General features: G+C 41.3%; 2 protein-coding genes across 2 annotated transcripts in view; one reads left to right on the forward strand and one right to left on the reverse strand.

The window, feature by feature from the left end:
- COG2 (component of oligomeric golgi complex 2) overlaps window positions 1–13,294 on the forward strand; it is a gene marked incomplete at its 5' end in the record, with an annotated part of 31,125 nt that extends 17,831 nt beyond the window's left edge. Inside the window, 8 exons of the mRNA XM_010149490.1 lie at window positions 938–999; window positions 2,867–3,018; window positions 4,892–5,092; window positions 5,910–5,982; window positions 7,171–7,313; window positions 7,868–8,007; window positions 10,502–10,682; window positions 12,861–13,294. Of these exons, the coding sequence (XP_010147792.1) occupies window positions 938–999; window positions 2,867–3,018; window positions 4,892–5,092; window positions 5,910–5,982; window positions 7,171–7,313; window positions 7,868–8,007; window positions 10,502–10,682; window positions 12,861–12,962 (1,054 nt within the window). The remainder of the gene's footprint in view (window positions 1–937; window positions 1,000–2,866; window positions 3,019–4,891; window positions 5,093–5,909; window positions 5,983–7,170; window positions 7,314–7,867; window positions 8,008–10,501; window positions 10,683–12,860) is intronic.
- A 5,165-nt stretch (window positions 13,295–18,459) lies between these two features.
- Window positions 18,460–19,310, reverse strand: part of AGT (angiotensinogen (serpin peptidase inhibitor, clade A, member 8)) — a 6,271-nt gene continuing 5,420 nt past the window's right edge. The window contains exon 4 of the mRNA XM_010149491.1: window positions 18,460–18,651. Within this exon, the coding sequence (XP_010147793.1) occupies window positions 18,460–18,651 (192 nt within the window). The remainder of the gene's footprint in view (window positions 18,652–19,310) is intronic.

Here is a 19,310-nt window from a genome sequence, read left to right on the forward strand (position 1 = left end):
GATCAGTGAACTGATTGTGGAACTGTAGTGAATCCCCCATTGTGGAAATTTTTTTCCTATCTAAGAAACACTTAGCAAAAATTATGTCATTGTTACAAATGTAATTCCATTCTCTAATCCTTTTCACCATAAGACTTAAAGACACTGTTCCATTGGTGAAAGTGGTTCATAGACAGGAATGAGGGTTTGAAGCCATTTCACAAATATTTCTAAAATCTGTTTAGTTGCTAAATCATCCATCTAGTCCCTTAGGAGTTTGCACAAGAAAAGGTAGGTGGGTCCCTGTCGCTATCTGGAAATGGCAGTTAAGAGGCTTCAAGAGGAGCCGTACAAGTTCGTAATTAGTAAGCGTGATCAAAAAACTTAAGAGTTACTATGATGCACATAAAAGCAAGAAAGGGAAACCAATGACAACAGAACTTTCTGTAAGGGAGCTAAAAGGATGAATTCTTAAAAAAGGGGGTCAGGGCATCCTGTGAGGAACTATTGATTTTTATCGGGTACAGACTTGTTTGCAGAACCTTATGCCACTGTTCATTAACAAACATGTAGAAAGCTGAAGGCTCCAGTGTCACATGACATGTCTGAAGGTCAACTAAAGTAAATATGAGACAGTATGTTCACTGGTGGTTTAAAAAGAGTAACAAAACAAAAAGGCATCTCAAAAAAAGGGGACTTGACTCTCTGTGAACTATTGTTTTGATAATGTTTGCAACCATGACTTTAATAATTTCCTACCTGTAAAATGTCAAATGGTCTCTTTCAAGTGTTTGAATGTTAAATTAGTTCATATCCCAGTTTATGTTGGGCAGAAATAACCCCACGTTTAAAATCTGCATATGTGCATTGAAATATTTCAATAAACATGGAGAAAATGCTCAGGCATCACTTTATGCAGTTGTTGAATTGTAACATTCAAAACTTTTCTGTCTCTCAGATTCAGAGAAATAGCAGGGTCCTTAGAAGAAGCACTTTCAGATACGCTAGAGGAAGCACCAGGTAAGCTTTTATTGCAAAAAGTAATTTCTCTATTGTGAAGGAATCGGTGGTATAAGTAGTAGTGGTTACTGTCTGAGTATTTAGTGATGTGCATCCCATGGGCTCACATGAGCTTTCATTTTTCTGGTGAACTGATTGAGCAGTAGAATACATTTTTATAGAGAAGGCAGTATGAGGGGACTGTTCACTTTACTCACTAAAAACACCCTTTCTGCAGCAGCCATTAACATTGTGAAGAGGGCTTTAAACTAAAGTTGCGAGGGAGGGGTACCTCAGTCCATCCCACTCCTACCAATTTGATGCCAGTGCTAGCAATAAATACTCAGAGCCTGGACGAGGATCACAGGTCAGCAGGAGGGCACCTGAACAGCACCACAAAGGAATTCCAGCCACTCCAGCTGGTCAGTCATCTTCATCCAGGGCCCAGCTTAAAGGTCTCTATGTCTTCTAGCACCACGGGAATCAACAAGAGCAGTTAGATATGTGGGCATGCCTGCAGAGCTATGATCTTACTGTCATCACAGAGATCTGTTGGGAAGGTTACTATGACTGGAGTGTTGGAATGGAACAAAACAGGCTCTTTGGGAAGGACAGGCAAGGGAGATGCAGAGGAGGGATTGCTCCAAGGCAAGATATCAGGAAAAAATTCTTACTGGAGCGGGTGGTGAGGCACTGGAACAGGTTGCCCAGAGAAGCTGTGGATGCCCCATCCCTGGAAGTGTTCAAGGCCAGGCTGGATGAGGCTTTGAGCAGCCTGGTCTAGTGGAAGGTGTCCCTGCCCATGGCAGGAGGGTGGAATCTTTAAGGTCCCTTCCACCCCAAACCATTCTATGATATTTGTGGAACTATCCCCTCATTGCAAGAAAGAATTAAATTGGCATTTGGCATCCTCTAAGCGACAACCAAAATGCTATGCTGTGTTATTGGGGCTTATTTTTCTTAATTGTTGCAGGGCTACGTAGAGGTACAAATGGCTGTCTGTTGGCAGCACTTAGGTTTGCTATGGCTTATTGTGTTGGTGTCTGTTCGAAAAGTATGCATTGATTTATGAGCGGATGAGGAGGTATGCACAGGAAAGATTACAGTGGAAGGGAAAACCTGGTGTATTAGTCCAAAGTATGTTGTAATCTGAAAAACTTACTTCAGTTACTGGATTAAATATTTATTAAGAAGACAGCTATGAACAACATGAATAGCTGTGTGTGTTTCTGCCTGTCTGTGTACACACCCATGCTCTGAAGATGGCAAGGTTAAAAAATTCCTAATGGAGACAAAATGCAGAAATCCTACATCTTCAAGGTGTTTGCCTGGAACTTGCAGACACATTCCTTAGCTCTCAAATTATATGCTATAAAATGTTAGTGTGTGATCTGCTTTAAAAGTATTTGATTTAAATATGGATGTTCTTACTGGGTCTTGAACACCTATTTCTAGCAGACATCTTGGGTACAACTGTGAGAGGAGTAGTAGTTTAGTGCTTAAGGAGTGTTAGTGTTGCGGCTGGCAAGCATGTCTGTTAAAACCGCTTCATAAGACAGCCACAACCTATCATGGAAATGTTATCACCTGAAATGGATTATTTGGCCAAGCTGTCCTGCCTTTGTTACAGCCAAATTCTCATTTGTTGCTTTTGCCTGCACAGCTACAGGAAGGCTTAGTGGAATTTGATATCTAAACCAATGAGGAGCTAGTATTCCAGGAGTTTGTTTCAGACAATGCTTAATGAATCTTCTTTGCTCAATTTGTATCTCTTTGGAAGACTTAAAGAAAAGTTTAAAAAAAAAAAATCTCAGGTAATGCAATTACACTGAAGTTACATCTTTTTAAAATTTGCTTAGGAACTTGACCTTTGTCTGATTGTTTCTAGCTGGCAGCTCATACTGTCTTTTGGCCACTCACATGGTCTGGATGAGTCTTCTGAAGTGCTGGTCAGATCAGATGTTTTTACCCTTATTAGCACACCGTCTGTGGAAACTCAGCCTGCAAATTTTAGCACGCTACTCTGTCTTCATTGGTGAGGTAAGAGCAACAAGTTTATGCTTTTGGTGGTTGGTTATATCCACCAATAGGAAACCTTTTGAAGTTTGAAATTACCCGAGCCCCTAACCCTGAGATCTTTGGTCTGAGGTCCCCATCAGCATGGGTGTTCCAGCTGGGAAAGATGTGGAAGGAGCAACGTCGGTGCAGTGCTGTGCTCCCCTTAGCATGCCTTTGGAATCCCCATTGTCCCTGGAGCTCTAGGCTTTGTGGCTCTTGGAACCCTAACCCCAGTAGCTTTGGAGAGTGTGGTTTAGGCCACTTAAAAGATCAGCATCACAAATATTAGGGGAAAAAACAGTTTAATATAAGGTTGTGAAGAAGTGCGACTTAACAGAATTCAATGGCAAGGTTCACTCTATTACTTATTCAGCACAGAAAAGCAGGCATAGGCAAAATCAAATTAGCAATGGATTAAAATGGGTTTCACACACAAATTGAGTATTTGACCTGTTTTTAAGTGTGCTTTTCCTGAACTTAACATACGTTAACTAGAACACTTTCAACCAGTTCATGAGTTTGTTTTATGAAAGTTATCACGGCAAAATATGTCGTTCCTCACAAATCTCAGTGCTGCTGCAGGGTTATTGTCTGATGGTTGCCAAGGCTGTACTTCCACCTATGCTTAGGCTGCCTCTGCTTCTGAAAGCTGTAGACACAGTCTTTTGGTTTTGTTCTGTTTGTGTGTTTACTCATTGATACAGTGAACTGAGGTTGTGAGACTGAGCCAGGTGAAAACTAACCATGAAATTAAAAAGAGTGAGTTAATCTGGAACATTTGCTCAGGGTTGAGCCTGTAAAACTGGAAGTTTCTTGGGCAACTAACTCAACACCAGAAACTAACCGTGAAATTAAAAAAATAAGAGTGAGTTAATCTGGAACATTTGCGCAGTGTTGAGCCTGTAAAACTGGAAGTTTCTTGGGCAACTAACTCAACACCAGTGATTCCCTGCTGGTGAGCAAGAGGGATCATGCTGTGCTCTTCTTCTCCCTGCTCCCAGCCATACAAGTTTTCCCATTTCTTGTGACACAGACAGCATGATAGAATAATTGGGATTTAAAAGGAATTCTGGAGGCATCTGGTCCAAATACTTGCTCCAAACAGGACCAGCTTAGATAATGTTGTGCAGAGCCTTTTCAAGCTGATTTTTGAGAATGTCCATAGAAGATGATTTCACACCTCTCTGGGACCACTTTTTCCTCATTCTTGGTCAGTTTCCCTTGCCATGGTCCATGTCTGTTGCCTCTTATTCTGCTGCTGTACCTCAAAGAAAAATCTGATTTTATCTTCTCTACACATACCCCTTAGGTAGTGGAAGACCACAGTAAGATCTCCCTTTATCCTTTTCTGAAGACTGACTGACTCAGTTCTCTCAGCTGACCTGGCTCATGAAAAGTACTGATAAGTACCAGGGCTAAAGCGAAGTAGTTGAGTGAAGCACATGCCAGACATCAGAGGGCTGAAGAGGTGGAAGAAAGGGGTGGTTTAAGAGCACTGAGCAGTTATAATTTATCTGTTCCAGCATGTGAAAATAGACTGTGTTTCTTCAAAGCAGGTAATGGTCAAATTTTTGGTCTTGAACATTCTTCTGGTGCAGTAACTCGTTTGAAGACCAGAGAGGTGAAAACTGCTGTAGGACTGGACTGCCCTCTACTGTAGTGACAAATTTGCTCCAAATCATCCCACTCCTTAGTGCACCAGAAGCTCTTTCAAAAATACCTTTTTTTAACATCCCTTATAAGTGTGGCATTCTAATGCTAAGAAACTTACAAATTCTTTATATACTGTTTCTGTTTGTCCAATTTTAACTGCCTTCACTATTGCTAGGGTTCACATCACAATCTGATGTTTCAGGTTTCTGTAAGGCCCATTTCCAGTGACAATATGAAGGAAAGCAAAAAATCTATGCCAGTTGGTCGAAAGGAATCTTCTGTAAGCCTCAATCCCAGTGAGGACCAAGGGAATGGGCCTTCTCCAGAAAGTCAGCCTTTGCCTTCTATATCTAGTGCTCAGTTGGTGTATGTCGCTGCAGATCTGGACAAACTCCAGGATCAGGTTTGTGCCTGTGACTATACTTACAAGAGTCTTCGTTGATCTGTGTGCCAGTATTGCTTGGCATCTTGTTAAGAACATTAAATTGTTTAAAATAAAAAGAGTAGCTATATGGTACCTTATCTCAAATGCTAAAACTGGAGTAGGCTGATACAGAAAATAACACCTGAAATAAGTGATCTGTTCTGTGCTTATTTGGAATGACAGATTACAGAGAAACCACTTCAGGTATTTAAACTCTTTATCAGTAGCTGCTGAGCTTAACCCCTAAAATAATAAGTTTCTGCTCATTTTTGGTGCAAAGTGTCACTGTGCCAGAGTCTTACCTCTGCTAAGAAAATCTCTGCAGCTTGGAGTGTGGTGCAATATTCAGCTTCATTATTATGTTTGCTTTTAAATGTTTACTGGGTTTAGTCGTTGAGGTTGAAAAAGGTTTTATCGTCATGATTATACTTTAGTAACGATCCAGAATCATGGAGACGTGTGGCATTGATTCCCTTCCAGTAGGGATGACTTCTGCGTATTTGTGGTCAATAAGGCTGAAATTTCTGTAATTTGTGAAGTTGTAAGTTGCATCTGGGTTGCTAATATTTTGTTAATTCTAAATTATTTCCTCTGAGGACAGTAGTAAGGTGAGGGATTTAGTGCATAGGCCTTTACTGCAATGAATATTGCATTCTTCTAGCACTGATAAATGCAGTAAAAATATAGAAAAGATTGAAGGTGTCTTTTGATGCACTGGAAACGTGTGCAATATAGGAAAAGTAAGTAAAATATGTTGATAAATTGACTGTATCTCTTTGGTTGTTTTCTCGTTCAGATTCCTGACATCTTAGAAATGATTAAACCAAAACTTGAAATGGTTGGCTTCAAGAATATGTCTTGTATTGCAGGTAAAGCTGAGAGGCTGAATTCAGTCTCTTTCCCCTTCCTCACAAATCCCCTCTGCTGACCAAGCAAAATCAGCTTTTACACACAGTTTCATTATTTACAGTTAAAAACCTGAAAATACTAATGCTTCTTTTACTTAATGAAGTTTGATTTAGGTTTAAATTGTTAAAATGGGAGCTGTCTGGAAAACATTTGATTTAAAACTCAATCAGTCTTGAAGTGCTTTGGGTTTTTCTGGGGAGGGAGGCTTTTGGGTTGGTTTGTTTTTTAAGTAATTTCTCATTGTCTGGTAACTAGGATGCTTCTTCAGGAAGTGGGGGACCTTAGACTAGAAGGTTCATATCATATCTTTAAACTCCTCCTTGTAAAGGAAATGAGTAAGAAGTAGGGAGAGACTTGCCATTGTCCAGTTGAAAGTAAAATATTTCTTTAAAAAGATTTTTCTCTTTCTGGCCCAGAGTAGTTGAGTGAGGAGGGGAGTTACCAAGGCTTCATAGTTAACTTCAGAGGACAGAGGGAATCAAGTATTTTAGCCTCTCTTTTTCTGATTGTTTTTTGTTTTATCTGCTCATTCTTTATGTGAAACATGGAATCTGATCTTAATTTAGTATTTAAAGCCAGGCATGTAGCTGGGTGAGTGAACTAGTCCTTGTCTTCAAGTACAGCCAGAACTTCTGTGCTGTGAATTCCACTTAAATCTCTAAATTAGGGCTATTGGTAGACGACCAACTCCACAAGAGAGGTAGGAGCCTTGTGCACATTCCCCACTCAGTAGATGCTCTGTTGTCAATCACAGCTTTGAGTTGGACATGTTCCAGTCACTACATAGGGAAATTAGGTGCTGTGAGAAAGAACTTCACAACCGGTTTCCTTTGTAGGTCAGAGGCTTTTGAGTCAAGACTCTTGCTACATTGGTAATACTGAAGAAAACTGTGAACCTGGAGATGTTACTTCACCCCTTTTTTCTTTCCTTCCCTCCATCTGTTTTTCTGGCTGAGGAATGTTTGACGCTACCGGTGATGTTTTATAACTGGCCGGTGTTTGTGTGTGCTTAGTTAAGCATCCTGTGTGTGAAACCAGCAGCCATCTAGGATAGTGAGTGAGATTGGGATGATGGGGGCATTCACATAATTCATGTTGTGACTGGGCAGGGTAGCTCAGTTTAAACTTTAGCATTTTTCCTTCAATAGGAGCCTTGGAAGACTCAAAGACTTCTTTATCAGCTTGCGTACCTACCTTGCATAACAGGATTATCCAGGATCTCAGTGACTCCTCCTTCGCTTACCTGAAGAGTGCGCTGGAAGTTCCAAGATTATATAGGAGAACCAATAAGGTGGGTGATGGTTACAGATGAAAAAAAATAAATCTCAGAAAGGCCTATGCTAAGAATGTTAACTGGGCAGTACATTTATGAATTCTTCAGGCCTGTCCACATCTGTTTGGCAGTCAAGAGCCCTATTAAATACCTTGAGGTAATTTAGTGATTTGCTGTTTACCTCACTGAAAAGGGAAAAAAAAAAAAGGTATTTTCAGAATTTCAGGTAGGGTAGCAGTGGTAAAGGCACAGGCCTGAGATAGAAGGAAGGTCAAGGAGTAGAACTGTTGATGTTCAAAATTAAAAAGGGTTAATGAGAATAAATGTGTTTCCCTCGTGTCATAGCATATACCATAAGATGCAGCACTGCTGAGTGGCAGGCTTCTTTTGGGAGGGTGACACTTCTGTCTGCTCTTCCAAGAAACTTCTTCCCAGTGAGCCAGCTGCTTGGATTTGATTCAGAGCTTTGGTCATTTTAGCATTTTATGTATGTGCTAGAATTTGTTGTTGATGCTTTCAGTAAGTAAATTGCTGGTTTTTCTTCCCCAACTTGTTTTCCTGTTGTCTACCAGGAGGTGCCAACGAAAGCTTCACCTTATGTTGACAGTGCTCTTAAGCCCTTCTACCGGCTGCACAACGAATACAAGGATATATTGAAGCAGCCCATGATTCATCAGTGGTTGGAAGGTGCCCTCTCTGAAAGCACGCAGAAGTAAGAGAACGATACAGAACATCATTTACATTTATTAAAAACTCCAGGGTCCATCGAACCAAAACGCTATGAATTAACACAACTGTAAAGAAAACAAGACTCTCTTCTGGCAGGATATATTTCTGCGGTTTTACTCTGGTGTTGTGTATTCTTTCCTCTTCCTGTTTTATAGTTGTTGTTTGCTGGTTTTCTTCTTTCTGGTCATAGATGGTATCATAGATGGTATGATCAGAAGGGTCCTTGCAGTTTAAACTGTGATGCTGGTATTTCTGTCTGTCCTTACGTGGTTTTCCTAATAATTATTAGCATATTGTCTTGTCTGTTGACGGCTGCTTGAGCATTGGATTGATGTTTCCCAAGAATTAGCCCCATAATACCGAGGCTTTAAATGTGAGTTCTTTCCTGCCGTTTGCCTCCTTATCCCTCCCTGCTCCTCCACTTCTGGCACTTCGCAGGTACTTATTAATGCCTGATGCACCTGTGGCACTCTGCACTCATGTTTTAGTTATTCAGAATAAACTGAAAATTATGAGACAATTTTGATACTCAAGTATTTACCAAATGTCCTTAAAATTATTCTTAAGTATTTTGGACAGAGGTAAGCGTAGATTAATGCAGATTCCACTGGTCACTTTTGTTTTGCACAAAATCTGATTTTTCAAGCCTGGTGTCTCTTCTTTTATCCAGTTCCTAGTCCATAAAAAGAAGCTGACTCTTAAACACAGCTGCTGTGGGTTAAGTAACATTGCTGAAGGACTCCAGAGATTTCTGGAATGTCAAGTTGCTTGTGGAGCTAAGATATCTTAGACTTAATTCTTGTCTGTCTGTATGTCTACCTTTCTAGTAAGCCTTGCTTTTAAAGCTTCTGGTGACACCACACGAAGTTAAGTAGCTGGTCAGTAGTTCCTTGGATCAAACCAGAGCTGCTTTCCCCCCCCGCAATAAAAGCAGTTTCTCACCTTCCGTGTCAGCATTACCAAAACTGATTTAAGTACTAGGTTAAACACAGGTAAGATTGGCAGGCTCATTTGTTAATTCCTTAGAATTTTCTATTGAATTTGTTTTTCATGATTCATTGTTACTATTTTTATCAGTTTCTTTTAAAATATCTTATCTTTACTGAACAAGAGAAGAGACAAAAGAACTGTTTCTTAAATGGAGGAATATTGTAGTTTCTTCATTGAGAATGCAGATGCAAGTACTTTAAATTAATTTCCTGCTGTGACAATATCTTCTTGAATCCAAATGAGAAAACCACAAAAAGAGCATAAACTGGTTAAAAATCTCTGAGGACTAAACTTGCTGAAAAGGCAGAACAACTTCAGAGTACAGCAGAAGTAGGAAGTCTTTACAAGTGAGTGGGACTGGGAAATACCAAGATATGAAAAGAGAGCACAGTGGAATTTTATTGACATACTTTTGCTTTTTCTAACATGGTATCTTGAAACAGTTTGAAACAGGCCCTGTCAGGTACTTCAGCCATTCCTATCCCATTATCCCTTTAAAAAGCTTGCTTGCTTTCTGTTGCCTTCTGGTTTAAAAGTTAGCATTGAAAAGATTCCTTCAACTTTCTTAATTCTCACAGTAGTAGTTTGGTCTCTGCCATAGAGAGGCTCCTGGAAAGTTACAGATTTTAGCAAATTAGACAACACATCTCAGTCTGGTCGCTTCTCTTAAGAGTCCTCTAATTTCCTATTGGTGCTGCATTTTTTCCTCCTAGCTATTCTTAACAACTCGTGCTCCTTTGCCTCTGTTAATTAATTTATATGATGTTACACCCGACCTATCTAAGCATGCGATTTCAGTCCCTAAGGCTTTTTGAACTTTTGTTGATTAGTTGATTTGTTTACCTTGTTTGACTGCATGTTTTCTGTAATGTGGATCCCAGTATGTGGGAGGTGGTGTTCTATTCCATCTGTGCCATTTCTAACTTGGCAGTAGTGTTCTTCTGACTTCCTGTCAGCTTTCAAGAGTCCTGCTTAGATTGGTTTCTTCATTTTAGACATAGTAATTTCTGACTGGTGTGCACTTGCATACTTTTATATACACGTACACTTTTATAACTTGTCTAAAACTATGGTGTTTTTTTTGGTGTCTCAGGCTGTTTTTCTTGTCCTGTTTGTAAAAGGAATTTCACTTAGCGCTCTATTGATTGTAAATAGAGGCGGATCCAGACTGAAATGGGGCAGTTGCGTTCCTTGACCTCTATTGAGTTCAAACATCTTGAGTAGGTCAAAACTGTCGTGATGAGAAGGAAGCTTCAACACTGAATAGTAATCTTCAGCTTGACCTTTAGAACTAACGATGGAAATATTGATTGACTGATTATGATGGAAGCATAAGTAGCTTCCTCAAAATGAAAACCATTCCTCCCAGCATTGTTCAGCATTTTTCTCAGGGCCAGTGATATACTGATGTGTATGAAGTAGGCTTTTCTGTAAAAGTGTGATTTTTTTTTTTTTTCTTTCTTTGTCATTGATCTTCCTTAATTTAGGTATTACGAAACTGTCTCTGATGTGCTAAGTTCTGTTAAGAAAATGGAAGAGAGCCTAAAAAGGTTGAAGCAAGCCAGAAGAACTGCAGCTTCAAATCCTGTTGGTACAAATGGGGGTATGAGTGATGATAACAAAATCCGTCTGCAGCTGGCCCTAGACGTTGAGTATTTTGGAGAAGAAGTAAGTTATGAGAAACAAACTTGGTTACTGTCATTACTGGTTTTGGAAGGGAGTGAGATGGAGAAGGAAAGGGAAGCTTGACTTAGTTTTTTGGTCGTGAAAGCTTTGTTGGTGTGGTTTGGGTTTTGGGGGCTTTTGCTTTGTTTTTTCACATCTGTGTAACGGAGGTGACTCAAGACCTTGGTGGTTGTAGATACCACTGGAGCAATGCACGCTTTCCTGTCTGTCCTTACGCAGAGGCCAAGCTTGTATTTCTTACTGTTCAAAATTCAAGTACTGCTTAGTGCTTAGAAGCACAAAGGAAAAACACTGTGTGGACAGATCAGAGGGCAGGGACATTCCTTAGCTCTGATGGAGACATTGTTATGGCCCTGCTCTTGTTTGCCTTCTCTCTGGGTATTTCCTGCCTTGACTTACCGCGCAGTGAAGGGTCTCTTCCCAAGAGCTTTGAAGATGTTAGCTTTGTTTGTTGTTCTGCATAACTCTAAGTTCCTTTCCATGCCAAATACAAAACCTTAAATAACAAAAGAAGAAAATATTCCAGGAAATGCGTGCAGTAGCTACATCAAAATTGCATAAGCACACTGTTGTGCACTCGTTTACTTCTGAAAGTTATACACAGAAATAAACAAGCTTCAAAGTGCAAGTCCGTATCGTTAGTTGCCACACAGTTGTCATCAGTCTTGTTTGTGAGCGGGTGCTGTTGGTGCGTTATAGCAGGTAGATGAAGTCTGCCTGTGTGTGAGCAGGTGCTTCTCTCAGATAGGAGACATAGCACCAAGGAAGATGATTTGGGTGGAAGTATGGAAATCAGCCTGGAGAAGTGGAGGCTCCGGGGAGCCCTTATTGCAGCCTTCCAGTACCTGAAGGGGCTACAAGGAAGCTGGGGGGGGACTTTTTACAAGGGCCTGTAGTGACAGGACAAGGGGCAATGGGTTTAAATTGAAAGTGGGGAGGTTTAGATTAGATATCAGGAAGAAATTCTTCACAGAGAGGGTGGTGATGCACTGGAACAGGTTGCCCAGAGAAGCTGTGGATGCCCCATCCCTGGAAGTGTTCAAGGCCAGGCTGGATGAGGCTTTGAGCAACCTGGTCTAGTGGAAGGTGTCCCTGCCCATGGCAGGGGGGTTGGAACTAGATGATCTTTAAGGTCCCTTCCAACCCAAACCATTCTGTGATTCTATGACTAACAAGAACTATTATTTGGCAATTTTTGGCTGGAGTTGGGCTTTTGTTCTTTTATTCCCATTATGTGCACTAACATCACTGCCAGATGGATTTAAGCCGAACTGGGATAGTATTCATAATCATTTAGGAGCTGGTTTGGTACATGTGAACATTACAAGGAGTTCCAACAGAAAACACCTTTTCAGAGTCATTCCATTACAGTTTTATTTAGAACCAGGTTTTTATTTTTCAGTGCACTCTTACTTTTCTCATAGATGTATTTTTCTGATTGTCAGAGCAATAGATTTCCTGGATAAGGAATGACTCGTAGCAACCTCTCTATTTGTGGCGTTGTTTTCATCCCCCAGGAAGCTCCAGGCTAGAACTGTAGGCTCTTGCGGCCTATTGAAATGCTTTCATCATCATGCTGTTGGTTCTTCCTGGATGTATTCATGTTTATCTTTAAAGTTTTGCCCAGAAACCTCATTTGGAGTTTGAAAAAAAATTTCAGTTGAAATGAATGCATTAAAACCAAACTTGCAGCCAAGTTTCTCTTTCTGGCTGTTTTGCTGGAGAACTTCCAACTGACTTTAGTTACAAGTTGCCTAGAAGATGGTTCAGTATTTCCCTGCAAGCCACTACGCTAACTGGAAAGACTGAACTGAGCAAAGTTGGATTCAAATCTTCTTATAGTGTGCTCTGTATGCAGCTGTGGGCTCTTTGCCTCACATTGATGCGTGCTAACGTGTGCTTTGCTTCATCCATAGAATCATAGAACGGTTTGGGGTGGAAGGGACCTTAAAGACCATCTAGTTCCAACCCCCCTGCCATGGGCAGGGACACCTTCCACTAGATCAGGTTGCTCAAAGCCTCATCCAGCCTGGCCTTGAAGACATCCGAAATGTTGACATTGCTATTGCATTGAAGACATTGCCAAATGTTTTAGGTAGAATCATCAGTGAGCTTTTGATGTTTTGAAGAAAATGAGTGTTTCTTCTGTGTCTTTTTTAGGTACGAAAGATGGGACTGGAAACAAGCAGCATAAAAAGCTTTTCAGCCCTTACAGAGTTGGTTCTAACTGCCAAGGATCAGGCTGCAGCGGAACAATCCTAGATGCTGTTGAAAGCATGAGGTTGAAGATAAGCAATGTCCCTAAAAGGCAGAATTCAGCTCTTCTTTATTTTACCAAATAAGTAGCAATGAAGTGCTTCCTAATGTATCTCGAGCAACAAATCAGTGCATCTGCTGTCCACCTAGGCTTGTTTCACCAAAAGACTAAGAATTTACTGTAGTTTTCCATTATATGGAAAGCAATCAAAAGTTCTAAACTTTCTACTCTAGAATAAAAGTGGAAGAAAATGGGTTTTTATTTTTGTTGTACATCTTAAAATGTAGAAGAATGAACTTATATGATGAAAATAGTATGTAATAAATTGTCTTCCTAACTTTTTTGATGTCTCTCGTTTGTTTTTTGAATCAAATATATTCAGTGATGGCTGTCAGAAGCTTTCAAAGGGATTTTATTCCAGCTCTTCTGGGATAAAGAAAGTGCTCACAGGAGTAGAAACCTGCTATTTCTTGTTACTGCTTTGCACTTAACATGCTTTCCTTCATCATGGGACATGGTTAGCTCTTGTTTGGGTTTTGAATGTTCTCATTTTACTGATTTTTTTTTTTTTTTTCTCATGGACCTTGCTGGTGAGAAGTGCTGCACAAAAAAAAGCTCTTGAAGTACCTCAGATTTTAAAAATAATTTCTAGTATTGGAATCTAACTTACTGGCTGTTACATTCTCAGGCTGCCTGGTTTCCTTCAAACCAAAACTGTATTCACTCCGCTAGGATTCGTTCAGAGCTGGCATATTTCTGACTTGTATTATATTGTCTGTTAGAGTTCAGGGGCATATTTGGCCTGAATACATGCAGAGTTCTTGTAACTTCAAACCTAGTTGCTTCAATACATGGTGTGCCTTTATATAGCAGAGGATTTGAAAGTGTTATTAGGGTTTTAAGTGGTAGAAGGATTAACGAACAGGTCTCTTGAACCTAGAGGGATTTGCCTATTGACGCTTTGACATATGAGGGTCGGGTAGCACAGTCTGAGGACAGCAGGAGGTCAGTTTGAGGCTTCCAAATGAGAGATGCCCTGTCTGAGTCCAGGGAGGTTTTGGATTTGTCTGTTTTGTGGTGGGGTTTTTTGGGGTTTTTTACCCTGTGAAAATTGTACACGGGAATTCTGATTCATGTTTATTAATTTCAAATACCCATTTCTTTCTAAAATATTTAGAGAGCTTGGGCCCTAATGGGGGAGCAAAAATCGCTGCAAATCTCCCAAGTGCCTGGAGATACGGAGTTGGTAGCACACGGCTGTCGTGTAGCATTGAAGTCGTGGTGTGCAAACTTTGCACAGCATTAAGGCTCCTGTTCCCCGCTGTTGGGGAGTCGACCATCCTTCAGTTGAGAAGACACACCTGTGTGATCAGTGTGCGTTTGAAGCCATTAGGATTGTGCTAAAATTAATTTTATGAAGAGGGGCAGCAGGGAGAGTACTACTGCTTTAAAATGACGTTGGTTCTTCTTGGATTGTCTCGGTAGTGGAGAGCGGGATTTGGCTCTTCTGGTTTGCTTGGCGTCTCTCTGATGGCAACGTGCACAACTGAGAGAGCATCCCTATTTATTGCTGAAGAAAGAAACAGCGAGGTGGACTGACGTGTGGGATCTGTTCGCCTCACGTAGCGACGTGGAGATCCACAGCCAGACGAGGCTGAGCTACACGCTGCTGAATGAATGAAACTCTTGCTACTTAGGAACAAGTATTTTGCCTGTATTACGTTTTTACAGGCTTCTAGTTGATGAACCAGGAAAGCGTGGTCTTGCTGCACCTCTTCACTTGCTTTTATTAGGTCAGGAGCAGAGGCATCTTGCTGCCACCGCTTACTGTTGTTTTCTTTTTATAAAATTATTTTCTTATTATAAAATGAACGTGCAAGCTGTAATCTGAGACTGAGATTGTAGTGCTGTAAATGCAATGTGCAGCTTCTTAATTTGGAAGGTGGGTATCTCCATAAATTTAAATTTCTGTAACAGCTGTCACAGAAGTAGCAGATTCCAAAATCTGTGCATACTGGTGATTGAAGGTAGAACAGCTTTGGTTTTCCCTGATTTTGGAGGATACAAAGATGCAATCTGTGTACCCAGCCAAAAGGGTGTGAAAAGGTTATTTGTCCTTCTGCTGCACTGTTTTCCCCCATCTCTGCAGTAACACTTCCTGCTTGTCATCATCGGCTCGCTGAGTACCCAGGCTGAATTATGTTCTTTTCCATGGAAGGCCAGCTTTAATTTCAGGGTAGGAAATAACATTGTATAGCAAATCAAAATTGTTGAATAGTCCCATGATTGCTGTAAATGTCTGCATCGCTGGGTTTGTGTCAGTTCCATCTTTTATTTTCATTCACTTGAATAGCATTCCATTTTCTTTCAGTGGAATACGAAGTTAATTAAAAACTGCCTGTGACACCCCTGTTGAAAGAAGGAAGAGGTGTGAATTGGTCGTGTCTTTGGTAAAATGGACTTTAGCGTTCCCAAATACTGTCGATCAGCCAGGAGGAGAGGATCCACCACGTAAGTGAGTGTGTTCTGGTAGAGGTGTCTTTGCTACTAATCCTCTTTCTTCTGTTCCTAAGGTTTGAGCTGGGTTGCTGTTTTGGGGTTGGTTTAAGTGCAGTTCATGACAGTAATGCAGATTTTGTCTTTTTCTTATTCCCTTCTAGGACTTCTAGAAAACTTGCTCTGCCCGTATAAGTCTGGAAGGAATTTAGCTGGAAGTGGTTTTGTTATAATAGCCCTGAGGAAGGCATGTTTTCCTCTAAAATGGTAACGGGATTCTCAAGTCTGTGGGTTATACCACAAGTGGACCAGACTGCTTTAACCTCATCGCCTAAAGATAACTAGAAATACGTGTTTTTGGCTGGAGCACTCAATATGGAGGAATATCTACTCTCCTTTTTCCATCAGCAGTTGTATTTTCATGCTTGAACTGGAGGGATGAGGAAGCAAACTGTCTAGATTTATTTTTTATTTTAAGCTTATCAGCGTAAGTGTCAGCTATGCTCAGGGGTGAACTGCATTGTTTTGATGAAACTTAAAAAGCCTGTTAGTTAGAGCCTGATTTTTAGGTGCTTCATTCACCAGATGTTGGGCAGTAGACTGCAGCCGAGAGCTCAGCGTGCGAGTGATGCTCAGGGCTTAGGGTGCTTGGCATGTGCATCGTTGTGTGCATGGCAGAGGAATTTGGTGGAGCTGGAGGAGAGTGAAGAGTAGAAAAAGCCATAAAATTTTTAGACATAAAATCCATGTCAGAAACAAGTTTCAGGAGAATATACATTGTCGGGGAAGCGGAGAGTTGGGGAGGTGTGGGGTGGTCTGTTTTTTGTGGTTTATTTGGGGTTTTTTACCATTTAAATATCTGGAAGAATGGGTACTGATAGCTTATCTTTTGGTACTGTAGCACTTGCTCCAGCACCTCTCTCTTCCCAGCTCTGGCTCTGGCCAGTACACTTGCAGTTCCCTGTCTCGACACTTTCTTCCTTCCTTCCTTTTCTTCCCCAGGGTGTCGATGGAGAGGTGTGTTCCACCACCAACTTTCTTCTCTGAGAATTGTTTGGGTTTTTGGGTGGTGGGTTTCGTCTGTTCGTTTTTCTGCCCGTAACCACTGGGAGAGGGTGTGGAGTCCTCCAAGGGCGTGCAGTCCCCACCTGGGAATTTTGTCCCAGAACTTACTGGCAGCATGGGCAGGGCCTCCTGTTAGTTATCTTCCATCTTCCTGATAGGAGTGGAACGTTTTGTGGTCTGAAATTTTCTTCGTGCCTGATGCTACCTTCTGACTTTATTGGGTCAACGGGGTAACGTTTAGATTAGTATGACCGCTTAGAAGCTGCCTCCTCCGTGCTCGCAGCTGTGTCTTCGGCTGCATGACATGGTAATTTGCAACTTCCTGTCTTAAAGAACATAAAGCTGACTTGGAGCACATTTCAGAAGCCAGAACAAGGGATGTAGTTACGGACATAAACCAAACTGAACTGTGGCAAAGCAACTTGGAAATGGTTTTATTGGCATCTTTCTGTCTCTGCATATTCATAGTTAATTGCTTCTGTATATAATACAAGTACAGTATTTAGATGTTAGAGCATCTGGAATACATACAGTACAATCGGATAAATAGGTGGCTACTATATCATAGCACTTGAAATCCCAGCAGTCTGGAGAGTGAGTTGTGTTATTTATTACTCTTGTCCATCAAGCTAGAAGGATCTGTCGCGTACCTACATCACCGATAACGAGCCACTGGCATTAGTGGATTGGATTGGATAGGCATGTCTGCCACTGGTTGCCCGGGGGCTACCATGGTCTGTAGGATATGTTGGCACCCTATACCAAAGAGGGGGGTTTCCAGTTATTTTTCTAAACGCTATCAGTTCTAGAGACAAATCTAAAGAAGAGAAGTGGAAATCCTCGTTCCACTGAGAGGCTTTCCTTGGTGCTGAGACTTCACTCCCAATTCCTCACTACCTAATTCAAGAGTGGTCTAATAATCTGTTGGTCCAGTTTAGTGTTTCAAACCTTTATGACTCTGCCAAGAGTTGTATTGGACCACTGACACCTTTTTATTCATGTGTACCCAGCACATCCACTGCTGATACTGATTGAGATTATTGCTACTAATGCTATTTTTTAAGAACATACGGTTTGGGTATGTTAGAAGTTTACAGATCTGGACTCTAACCAGTAATATTCTTTTTCACTATACAGCTGTAATAAATGCATCTCAGGTTAGAAATTAATCCAAGGAATGGAACTGTATTGGAATAGTAGGCCCTTTTTTCCCTAAAAAAAAAAAGGGGGAGGGAGAAAATTCTGTCAGGCTGTGAGAATTTATCCATCACAGCTCATTAATGCCACCAAACCCTATTTTTAGCTTTTCCACAGAGTTAAGAAATGAACTTATCCATCTGGGCTGCAGAAAGAAGAAAGTTCCTCTAAATGTGTTTTTGCTTGCAAGGCAAAAATCTGGTCTCAGTGGGAGACTGAAGCCTGCCCATGTGGTTGTAAAGGAAAATATTGCTGATGAAACTAGAAATCTCTGTGGGTAACTGTAAAACTTTCACTCTAACGTAAAGGGGGAGCTCTCTTGCAATACTGACCAAACTAGAAATGACAAAGTGACCTCTTAAGGAATGATAAGGTCCTTTTCTGTACCTTTCTATAGTAAATGCTGCTTGTGCTTATAAAACAAGGGTTTTGTTTAAGCCAGTGCCCTGCGGGCTACCATGTCATCCCCACTGCACTGAAAAGGGGAGCTGGGGGCAGAAGGGAGACAAAGTGGGACTAAGGAAAGAAGAGAAGCTGGAGGGAAGAGTATGAGTTGCCTCATGTGAAACAGATGAACAAGAATGAAATGTTTCAGCTTTCAAAAAGCTGTATTTCAAACACTACCTTCTTTGTCTCAAAGCTAAGCAGAGTGCTTGACAAGATCGGAAAACTAGCTGATGAATAAGAGAAAGGTGGTGGGAAATGCGCGTCGTTCCCGTCCCTCCCCATCCCCCGTGCTGGTGTTTAAACCCCGTGCAGTGGGTTTGTTACCCTGCCCAGGAAAAGCATTGCCCTCGACTTCTCTTCGAGAACAGCTAAAAGGAATGGCCTGTTCAGGGTTACTTCCAGGAGCACCACGTCTTCCTTCTGTGCCGCGGGGTCTTCTGGCTGATCTGCTTCATCACTGGTCAGTTTGAAAAATGCTTTATTTATTACCTGTAAGGCAAAACGTGAGTAAATCCAGAGTTGCCAGAGCAGGATGTTGAAGAGACAAATGAGGATTTAAGTCCTTTCTAGCACGTGAAGGAATCAGTAACTTAGATCAGCTGTAAGTGGCACAGGGTAGACTCCATGGATGTTTAAAAAAGACCTCGAAGTACTTGTTCCATAATGTGTAAAAGCTCTACAACTGCTTGTACATTTGGGCTGTATGAAATCCTGGCACCCTTGAAGCCCCTGACACAACTTCCAAGGTAAGACACCTTATAAAAATCAAATCAAAGTCAAGGCACTCCAATTGTACTTCTGGAATGTAATTTGCCACCTTTTTATGAAAGACAGCCCTCTCCTTCAAGCTCTTCTTTTTCCCCTTGGGACTTGAATGCTGGAGCCTGGCTTCAGGTCAGCTTGTGCGCTGCATGCACCTCTGATTTCTGGGAGTAGTCCCAGAGGGATGGAGGGTTATCCTCAGCAGCCCGGTAGCTGCAGCCTCTAGTACTTGCTGCAGTGCCTGGGGGTGTTGGAGCTGGAGGTGGTAACGAATGCAGCCTGATCTGTACCTAGCACACTCAGACCTTAAACTTCATCAGTCTACTGCACGTTATGTTTTGCTGCAGCGATGTAATTTGAATAGCTTAAGGCACACCAGTTCCTGC

This window comes from Eurypyga helias, unplaced genomic scaffold, assembly GCF_000690775.1.
Source record: "Eurypyga helias isolate BGI_N326 unplaced genomic scaffold, ASM69077v1 scaffold22013, whole genome shotgun sequence".
Classification (NCBI taxonomy): Eukaryota; Metazoa; Chordata; class Aves; order Eurypygiformes; family Eurypygidae; genus Eurypyga; species Eurypyga helias.